This window comes from Carassius gibelio, chromosome A14, assembly GCF_023724105.1.
Source record: "Carassius gibelio isolate Cgi1373 ecotype wild population from Czech Republic chromosome A14, carGib1.2-hapl.c, whole genome shotgun sequence".
Classification (NCBI taxonomy): domain Eukaryota; kingdom Metazoa; phylum Chordata; class Actinopteri; order Cypriniformes; family Cyprinidae; genus Carassius; species Carassius gibelio.
In genome coordinates this window covers 12,976,483-12,987,617 of record NC_068384.1, presented here as the reverse complement: position 1 = coordinate 12,987,617, position 11,135 = coordinate 12,976,483, and the positions used below count along the sequence as shown (strand labels likewise).

At 36.5% G+C, this 11,135-nt stretch overlaps 1 protein-coding gene across 1 annotated transcript; it reads left to right on the top strand.

Moving 5' to 3' along the window:
- Nucleotides 1–2,700: 2,700 nt before the first annotated feature.
- LOC128027560 (dihydropteridine reductase-like) lies at nt 2,701–9,463 on the top strand. Its single transcript, XM_052615283.1, has 7 exons — nt 2,701–2,869; nt 3,049–3,141; nt 3,596–3,692; nt 3,833–3,973; nt 6,389–6,497; nt 7,798–7,881; nt 8,913–9,463. The coding sequence occupies exons 1-7, from the start codon at nt 2,783–2,785 to the stop codon at nt 9,013–9,015; spliced, it is 714 nt and encodes a 237-aa protein (XP_052471243.1). The 5' UTR covers nt 2,701–2,782; the 3' UTR covers nt 9,016–9,463.
- The last annotated feature ends 1,672 nt before the right edge of the window (nt 9,464–11,135 follow it).

Here is an 11,135-nt window from a genome sequence, read left to right as displayed (position 1 = left end):
CCAACATCTTGATAGAAATCGGCTCTGGACCCCCTGTTCTCGGTCCCACCCTGCTCCCACTTGTGACGCCCCTGTTTAGAATCACATGGGAAGTGCATCGCTGAATTTTTCACAGTAGTATGCTGCTCTCTTGTGGTAAAAACAGACATATTCAGCATTGTATTAAATGCAAGTTATCAAAGTGCATGAAGCTTTACATCATTGCATTTGTGTGACTTTGAATCACATTTAAAAATAACTACATATACAATGTATGAAGTAATCTAGCACAATTACATTTGCTTACTACCACTGACTTAACATTATCAGTACATTTTTTCCACCATCCTTAGCTTATGGCTGCTATATCTTGCTCTTGGTTCTTCAGGTACTTTGACACCACCATCCATTTTACTTTTTAATTTAGGAAAAAATTAATTGTAACAAACTGAATATTAAGTAAAAAAAAAAACAGAAAAATAAAAGTGTGAAATGACCTGTGTAGCATGGGAGTGACAGTAGTCTGCACCTTTGACCACTGCATAAAGTGTTTCACTGACCCTTTTATTTTATTTTATTTTTCTCCCCGATTTAGATTTTGCTTGTAGCCAACAGCAAAGCTTGCTGAAGTTACATCACCATGACTTGGCAAATGAGATGAGAGAACTTTGTACTTTATTATCTACATGCTTAAAGGGCAATAATGTTGGTTTTAGTTTGTATATATTGTAGTGATTCAAATACACCCTCTAAGAAAAAAAGTACTAATAGCCTATGGAGCCCATTAAAAGTTATAAATTTACGTAAGGTTATATATATATATATATATATATATATATATATATATATATATATATATATATTTTTTTTTTTTTTTTTTTTTTTTTTGTAATAAATTAATAGATATTAATAAGCTCTTTGGCAAGTGTCAGGATGAAAAAAAGCTGTAGTTTGGTCTTCGGTGTAATAAAGGGTTTGTGGATGCTGTTTTTTTTTTTTTTTTTTTTTTTTTTTTTCTTTTTTTTTACTTTTCGTATGGAGCCAGAAGAGTCTCAATAAAGATAAATGCACACAATACAGTCACATATGCACACATAGGATTCATACATGCACACACATAATTCATAAATACACACACAGGATGCACAATGCACACAAAATTCACAAATGCACACACAAAATTTAAAAAGCACAGAAGATTCACAAATGCATACAAAATTCAGAAATGCACACAAAATTCAGAAATACACACACAATTTAGAAATGCAAACAACATTTACAAATGCACTCAAGATTCACAAATGCACAGGACAAGATTCAGAAATGTATTTCTGATGCACACACACATATATCTTGATTTACAAACTGCTTGCGGTCTGTGAACTTCACTGCATTTGTGTGTGAATTTTGAGACTCCCTTGACTTGGCTCGACACACAAATGCCTTTTTTTAAACAGGGAATGATCTGCAACCAATCAGATATCTCCCTTGTTTTAGCCAATCACAAGAATGCACCCCACGTGGGGGATTGTTTACTTATAAGCCAATCAGCGAACGACTCACTTTCCTCACGCAGCGAACGACTCACTTACCTCACACAGCCGGCGACTCACTTTGCGCAGCGAACGACTCACTATCCTCATGAGTCACGCAGCGAAAGACTCACTTTCCTCACCCAGCGAGCGACTCACTTTCCTCAGCAAACGATTCACTTTCCTCACGAGTCACGCAGCGAACGACTCACTTTCCTCACCCAGCGAGCGACTCACTTTCCTCAGCGAACGATTCACTTTCCTCAAGCAGCGAAGTTGAGCGAACGATTCACTTTCCTCACGCGGCGATCAACTCACTTTCCTAAGCGAACGACAGCCGGAGACCCACTTTTCGCAGCCAGAGAGCCACTTTCCTCTCGCAGCGGACCACTGACTCTCTCTTCATGTAGGGACTGAATATTATAATTAAAGTGACTTCTATATTGCATCCAAAAGAATATTTAGATATATTTAAATATTCAAAAAGGTTTAAACATTTTTTTTTTTTTTACTTTCATTAAAATATTTCAATAAAATGAAATAATTAAGTAAACAATCCCCCACATGGGGTGCATTCTTGTGATTGGCTAAAAGAAGGGAGACATCTGATTGGTTGCTGATCATTCCCTGTTTAAAAAAAAGCATTTGTGTGTCGAGCCAAGTCAGGGGAGTCTCAAAATTCACACACAAATGCAGTGAAGTTCACAGACCGCAAGCAGTTTGTGAATCAAGATATATGTGTGTGTGCATCAGAAATACATTTCTGAATCTTGTCCTGTGCATTTGTGAATCTTGAGTGCATTTGTAAATGTTGTTTGCATTTCTGAATTGTGTGTGTATTTCTGATTTTTGTGTGCATTTCTGAATTTTGTATGCATTTGTGAATCTTCTGTGCTTTTTAAATTTTGTGTGTGCATTTGTGAATTTTGTGCGCATTTGTGCATCTTGTGTGTGTATTTATGAATCATGTGTGTGCATCTATGAATCCTGTGTGTGCATATGTGAATGTAGTGTGTGCATTTATCTTTATTGAGACTCTTCTGGCTCCATACTTTTCGCTTTAGCTTCGTCTTCTCTAAAGATGGCTTTCATTTTCTGTTTATTTTAGGGCGGAATGCCGGATTGAACCAATCATTAACCGCTACACAGCGCGTGTGTGTCCCACCCTCTCCCTCTCTCTCTCTCTCTCTCTCCCTCTCCGTCTCTTTCTCTCTCTGGGCTGAAAGGATACTCATCATCTTTGCTGAAGCGTCTCACAGCGGAGAAAAACCATGGCAGCTGCGAACCGTGTCCTTATTTACGGAGGAAAAGGAGCTCTTGGCTCGGCATGTGTGCATTATTTTAAGTCAAAAGGCTGGGTGAGTAGAAAAGCCTCTTTACTGTGATTCTATAGGAGCCGAGTCACTGCGAGTTGCGTGCTGACACCTGTTGATGTTACGGGACTCTGCTTTTGCGTTATTCTTCTTGCATGTTTTGTTTTTACAGCATGTATTTATAACTTGTAGCATAGCTAAAACGTGTTTCTTTTGTGTTAAAGTGGGTTGCCAGTATTGACATCGTCGCGAATGAAGAAGCGAACGCAAACGTCCTGGTGAAGCTCTGCGAGTCATTCACTGATCAAGCTGCTCAGGTGGGTGGAGCCAAAGTCCTGACGTCACCTCGCCGTGTGTCTGTCAGCACATAGGGTTTATTAAATTGCCTGTCATGCTGCCATTTACTTTCCATTTACACTGCCTAAGTAATTTCCTGTCTTGCCGTGAAATCCCCAGTGTCCTTTTTTTCTCATTATTGGCTTTATTGTGTCTGTCATTGACTTCAGAGGCTGCTAATAATAGTCTTAGTTATGTGGCACCCATTGGAGCTATCCTCCCTGTGCAAGCATTGTGTCTCTCATTTTATGGTTTTCTAAAGCTATTGTGCTTTCACACTTGAAATTATCAACCCTAGGCCATCATAAACCTTCTTTCGCCACTCCAGTTAACACGCTTGCTGTTAATGTTCTGCTTTTTTTCATTTTTCTTTAACTGTACAAAGCTCATAGAGCATGTAGAGTATTGTCTCATCAATAAAGTGATTGGATGCAGGTGACATCGGATGTAGCCACTTTACTTGGGGAACACAAGGTTGACGCCATTGTTTGTGTGGCAGGAGGATGGGCTGGAGGAAACTGTAGCTCAAAAGGTCGGCATATCTTAATTATCATCCCATCCCAAGCTTTGTTTTGTTTTTCTACTATATTTTATAGTAGATTTCAATCAGTTCATAATATAATTGGTTTTGCTGGAGTTATTAATAGAAACTTTCTTTCTCGCTTGTTTTAGACTTGTATAAGAACTCTGATATGATGTGGAAACAGAGTGTCTGGACCTCCACCATTTCCAGTCATCTTGCATCGCTCCACCTGAAGCCAGGAGGCCTGCTGACCCTCTCTGGAGCAAACGCCTCACTGGAAGGCACTCCAGGTACAGTAGGAGCATCCATCCTTATACTCCTGAGATGTGTTGCCTACTGGAAAACACACTGTAAATGTATTTTCAGCACAGGTTTACCTGAGGGTACTTCAAAATTTGAAGTTCATTGTGTAAAGGTGCATTTATACCCCCAGAGTGGCTAAATAATATTGTTTATGTAGGAAAACACTTCAGTCTTCATGAGGTTTTTCCCTTAGGTGGGTTAAGTCAGTAATAATGTTCATTTATAACAGCAAGAGCATTTTCCCTAACATTGAAAGTGTATATAGTATTGAATTGGCTGTCACTTCCATTGTACTTGATTAGTTTCACGTATTGCCTCACATCCCAAATCTTTTCATAGCCCCAGATGTGAAATGTTCAACTCATGTCATTATGTCTTTAGTGACAAAATTCAATACAGGACACAATAGAGGTTGCCTCCAGCCTATTCAAACCTCCAGCATCAGCAGACTGCTCTCATTGGTTGAGGGGCCGGGGAGGGGGAATGAGTCAGCAGGTTTTTGGGAAATGGGAACACATGTGGACTGTGTTTAGGAGTCTGTATTCCTTACCCACACAGAACTGATTTAAACAGGAAACGCCCTGCAGCGAGAAACACTGCTTTGATATGATATGGAGTGAACCTCTAGTTGGACCGTTTGATGTATCTTGTTCAGAGAGACAGGAGCAAGCTCTGGTGAACATTTCTGATAGAGCTGTCAGCTCTTACAGCTGTACATGATCAGTATCATGTGCTAGGCACACCACAAGCTGAAAAACTACTACTATGATGACGGTAAAGACGGCTGTCATGATAGTAATGTCAGCTGCAGTAATGGTTAAGTAGCTAACTGGTTAACTAAGTAATGTTGCATTTTGTGTTTAAATATTTTTATGTGGAATTTCAAAAAAAAAAAAAAAAAAAAAAAACTTTAATAACAAAGCAAAAACTACATTTAAATACAAAAAGAATGAAAAGAAACATCACCCTAATAGTAAAATCCAATCTAAATAAAAATGGGAAATAAAAATAATAATTATAATAAATAAATAAATCCCACCCAAACTCTCAGAATATGTAATGTTGCACTTTAAATGACTGTAATGTGTCGTTTTAATGACTTAGAAATATTAACTTATTTATTATCAATATATATTATACATATTATATAAATATATATTATAATGCTTAAAATCTGTGCTAAGCTGCAATGTCCTGGTATGCTGGATATGCAGGGTATGCTGGGATTGGCTGACCTCAAAGCTAAAGTTCAGTCTGGAAATCAGACATAACAAAGAGAGTTTAAGCCAAATCCTGAAGGATAGAGCATGTGATTAAAATTGTGACCCACAAAGTTCATTCAGTCATTAGGGGTCATGCAGCATGCCTGAAACGATCACAAAATACTGAATTATCAAGTTTTAGAGAATATTGAAAATAAAATAAAAAAGAAAGACAAAATAAAAAATATGGGCTTCTCCAGCCCTCTTTCTTAATGCCTAAAGGGTGCTTTTTTAACAGCTGTCATGCATTTTCAGTTTGAGACTGAAAAAAAAAAAAAGTTGCATTTACCCCCTCATTACATCAAGCATGCTGGTTATTGATTCCAGATGCCAAGCCAACAAACATCCAGAGAAGGGGAGCTGGAAAGACAAACACACTTCAAACAAACAGTACTTAACATTTTTTTATAAAATCCAGAGTATTTATTCCCTGAGATATTTATCATAAATATGTTTAACTTCTTTTATTGCAGAAAGAACTGAAAAATGTACATTAAACAAAATTTATTTGTAAACAACATTGCTTTTTTTTTCATTTTAAAATTTTCTTTCCCCCAACCACCCCCAGATTGATATGAACATAATTCTAATGATATAAGTAAAATTAAATGCTGCTAGTATAGACAGTGATGAAATAACTCTTAAATAGTATTTTTAAACCTACATTCCCACTCTCTCACTAAACCTTACAATTTAACTGAACTGCTTCTGCTGTTCCTAAAAGATTTCTGTGTAGGTACCCTGTGTAAAGTTTAGATTACAGTTTAAGTGTCAAAGTACATTGGGAAATCTATTTCATTCCTCATGATGTGACCCCTTTAAATACACTGGCATTTCTGCACATAGAGTTTCACTGACTGTGTAGGAGGAATCACATTCAATTATCTTATTTTGTATTGCAAAATCCAGTTTATTCTCTGCTTTAACCCATCCAACCAAATGGTTATTGACGAAATTCTAAGCCACAGCTGTTGCCTGTGAGACATTGTTAGGCAAATTGTATAGTTGGCATGCTCTCAAATGCTGTGTGCGCATGCATTGTGTCCCATAGTTTGGTTTATTGAGCGAGAGCCGCAGCACTCAACATGTGAAGAGGGCTCTTTGCTCCATTCACTGCTTTATGTTTCTCTTTGGATGCAGGTATGGTTGGGTATGGCATGGCCAAGGCTGCAGTCCATCAGTTGTGCAAGAGTCTGGCTGGTGAGAATAGCGGTCTTCCATCTGGAGCTGGAGCTGTGGCCATTCTTCCGTAAGAGCATCTCTCAGTCTGTCATATCTGTCTATATACACTGATCTGCCTGTTTTAGTTATGCTTCCTCCCAAGATCAAAGTGAAAATATCAATATTTTGGATACTTTTAGCTCAAATGTTACTTTAGCATTTAAAAGTTTGGGGTACGTAAGATTTATATATATATATATATATATATATATATATATATATATATATATATATATATATATATATATATATATATATATATATATACACAGTATTCGAAAGAAGTCTCTTATGGTCACCAAGCCTTCATTTATTTACAGTAAAAATAAACAAAATAATAGCAGTTTCCTATTTAATATATTTTAAAATGTAATTTATTCCTGTGATGCAAGCTGATGTGATGCAAGCTGATTTGTTTTTTATCAGCCATTAGTCCAGCCTTCAGTGTCACATGATAATTCAGAAATCATTCTAATATGCTAATTTGCTGATCATGACACATTTATTATTATTATTATTATTATTATTATTATTATTATTATTATTATTATTATTATTATTATTATTATTATCATCACAGTTGAAAAAAATAGTTTTGCTAAATGTTTTTGTGGAAACAGTGATAAATTTTTTTAAGAATCTTTGTTGAATAGAAAGTTCAAAAACAGCATTTATTTGAAATAGAAATATTTTGAAACATTATAAATGATTTTACTGTCACTTTTGATCAGTTAAATGCATAATTGAACAATAAAATGAGTATTCTTGCAACCCCAGAAGAAAACCCCCAAAAGAAAATCTTGCAACCCCAGACTTTTGAACAGTAGTTTAATTATTAATTAGTAATTATTAACCAATGTTATTGATACAATAATGTTCTCATGAAAGTCAGCGCAAGAAGGCATTCGCAACTCATTTTACTTCCATAACACGATACATTTCATAGTGAAACAGGACATTTAACCTGAAAAAAAAATCTTTACAATTTCAGATCAAGAGCAGTTCATGATATTTTTATTCTTTGAAACAATGTGCATCAACATATTCTCAATAACACCGAACAATGAGCATGAAGGAAAGAGGGTCTATTTTGAGTATTCATAAATCTGTGTTGTATCATATGTGGTATATCAATGAATCCTGTCTTTTTTATGTTTGAGCATCTGCAATCTTTTGTACTGTTAGTGATCTGCGTGGTGTATTAACTCAACATATGGGGTGTGAGTTTTTTCAAAAGGCCATGCTAGTCTAAGCTATTGCTGCAGGCTCTGTCCTACAGTCTCATCTTCCACAGAGATAACAACATTATGACATCATCCTCCCTCCAGGGTTACCTTGGATACACCAATGAACAGGAAATTCATGCCCGATGCAGATTTTGGGAGCTGGACACCGCTGGAATACATCGCAGAGTGAGTTCACGTTTATCATGTCCACTGAGCACCAGATATCACTATGCTTGCTGATAATATCATAAATCGCAGAATTGACCTGTTTGGAAAATAGAAGCCTCAACAGCTGGATAAATCAGAAAGTTGCAATTTCTTACCAGAAGAGGGCAGTAATGTTCTTCCAAAAGAGTCCTGATGTCTGCAGCATGTGATTTAGCCATGATCAGAATATTTTCAAATACACATTAATCCGAAATCCATTGTTATGAATTATATCTCGTAGGTCTCATGTTAGAATTATTGTTATACCAGATGACAAAAGAAAATCTCGCTTTCAGATAATAGAAATGTTTTAAATCAGGTCTTAAAAACCTTCCTCGGATGTTACTTTTGATTTGATTCAGTAATATTAACCAAAAACGCCACAAGCAATGTTAAAAGCCTCTTAGAAGCAAACATACCCTGCGTGAATGACTGAATTACGTCCAAATGTAAGTGAATAATGTCAAGCATCAACCCAAGAACAGACCTTTTAGAGAAACGCATGCATTTACATTCAGAGGAATTGATATTAACTCGAATGCCTCTCAACAAAATGTCACAAAATGATTCTACCTGGTTTGAAGTTTAGCGCTGTGAGTGATTGAACTTTTTTTAGCATATCTCTGTGAATCGCTCAGATGTGGCGAGTACGGCCAAATCTCTCCTGCCAGTCAGCACAGATTAGGATGAGGATTTGATGCAGCTCAATAATCCCAGAGGAGCCGCAGCAAACCCAGCTGGATTAGAGAAGCACATGAGTGATGGAGGAGGATAAGTAGTCTTTGTGTTAGTGGTAATTAATGTGTAGTCTCACTTCAGTTGCTACACAAACATCTGCAGTTTCTCCCAAATGTTCCAGAGTAGACAAGACTTGTCATTCGGTTCTTATTTTCCTTTCTCGTCTCCCTCCTCCCATCTCTGTTCTCATTATCTAGCTCTCTCTCTATCCAGCGTGCACCACCATCGTTTACACCTGTCTCTCAATCCCCCCTCTCTTTCTGTCTCTCCAGAACCTTCTTCAGCTGGGCCACTGGGTCAGGTCGGCCAGCCTCAGGCAGCCTCATACAGTTGGTGACTACTGGGGGGAAAACCGAGGCCTCGGCTGCTAAGTAAAGGGACAACAGAGATACAAAATAAAAAGGAGAGCAATGTTTACCAGTATACTGTGCAGAAGAGGAGATATAGGCCATACAAAATGCAAATGAGAGCTGTGGCATTTCCAGTCATCCAGTCTCATTGGAAATACACAGTACGGTATCTCTGAATTGACCAAAGTATTAACTTACATGTTTAATGTTGAGTCAGTCAGTCTATACATTAGAAAACAGACTAGATGAGTGTACGTTTGTGACTTTCATCTCGACAATAAAAGATGTGCCGCTGTCGTATGTGAAACGTACAGTCTTCTATTCAGAGAAGTGGCCTTAGTTTGTGTAAGTGTGAGTGTGTGTGATTACTGGTTTGAATTTCATGAACGGATGCTGCATCTTCAAAGTATTTCCTCTCCACTGTGCTGTATGATTACGGACCATACTTGCATAATAAAGACAAATAAAAACAACACTGGTTGTCAGCATATGTCATTATTTGAAAATGTTTTAAAAATGCATATTTTAAAAGTTAAAATGTATTATTTGCAGAAATCGATTACCTAAAAATGACATTTCCATCATTATTATAGAATGGGGATATATATGGATATAGTACAAGTCAGTTCAAACCTACTGTGTATATGCTATTTTATTTTATTTTTCATCTGTCATACCTCATTCTTCATCCCTAATATTTGAAACTGACAATTCATGTATATTATCAATAATTTTTTTAATTATTACTATTATTATTATTTTGCATCAGTGATGTAAAAATTGGCACATGAACACATGATAAATATTTCCAAGCTGAGGGGACCATTTGACATCATAAACTTTATGTAATGCAAGAAAACTCTTGTTTGGTCTGACAATCTTTCACATTCAGGCATATTTTATGGAAGATATAATCTTGACAAATTAACAATATATAGTTCTGTTACTTTTGTTGCAAGCTAACCAGGCTTTTTCAACTTGCCTTGTCTTGTCTCATTCATTTATTTTCTACTGGTTTATTTGAACAAATAGTAGCTGATGGTTCGTATTCAGTCAAGATGTGCTGAGGACAAGGTTTGTCTTGTATCTTGTCTTGTTTTGTTTTGTCTGGCTGATGGTTTCTCACTGCAGTGCTGGATTTTGTTGGCTAAATCTTCTTCTCTCCCTGCAGTTGTTGTTTTTCCAGCTCGACTGCCATCCATGTGGAAGCCATTCTGTCTGGCAAGCATGATGACTGTATAAATGAAGAGCTTACAGATGGAAATGGTTAGTTCAGCCATGGTAACTGTGTTAGTGTGAGGACACTGGAAGGTGAGTGTGTGTGAGAGAAAGGACAGAGTTTGTTGCTTCCAAATGTTTAGCATGCACATCTTGGCTGTCACAGGTAATTTGTATCTTTCTCAAAAATGTACGCTGAAATTTCTAATGTTGTACAATTTACAATAATCAGAAGATAACGTTCACCTCCTGTGCAGTGTTTACTGTGACATCACCTCTAGATGGCGCTAGTAAGCAACCGCGCTGACATTACAACAGTCAACACGTTGAACTGTTTCTCTCTGTACAGCATCTCTTGCTCTTTCTCTCTCTCATACATTAATATAAGACTTTAGTCACAATAGAAATGTATTACTCAAAATGTGCTCCAATATATGTTCTTTACTTTATAAATGTATATGCAAAAAAAATGTAAATAAGTTCGGTTAATAAGGTCAATTTAAGAATTATATTTATATGCGTGAATCGTTGTAATATGGTGTAAATCAATTTTATCTGACATGCTTTCTAAACTGCAAAAACAAACACGCTTCCATTTATTTAGCTATTTTACTATAATTTCGAAATTTAATACAGTATACACAGGTCTATAAAATAAGTCTTTATGTCATGTCCTCATTTCGATTTTCTTATTCTCAGATTTATGGTCTTTTAAGATCTTCCTGTGTCTCACTGTATTTAACTTGTTGTTGTGTTTTGCGCTCACATGGTTAATGTCTCTGCAGAATTTCACCTGTACCAGGCTTTCTATATATTTGAATCTGAAATGAATGCATGATGTCACTAACCACCACAGGCAAAAGCTATATCAGATGTTTAGAAGACGACGAAGCCTTTTTTAATGTTAAATATGAATTGGCTTTGTAA

Excerpts from the sequence above, each read along its gene's own strand:
- LOC128027560 (XM_052615283.1), top strand. The coding sequence starts at position 2,783 with ATGGCAGCTGCGAACCGTGTCCTTATTTACGGAGGAAAAGGAGCTCTT. Across the intron at positions 3,142-3,595 it reads TCACTGATCAAGCTGCTCAG|GTGACATCGGATGTAGCCAC; the intron begins GTGGGTGGAGCC and ends GATTGGATGCAG. Across the intron at positions 3,693-3,832 it reads AGGAAACTGTAGCTCAAAAG|ACTTGTATAAGAACTCTGAT; the intron begins GTCGGCATATCT and ends CGCTTGTTTTAG.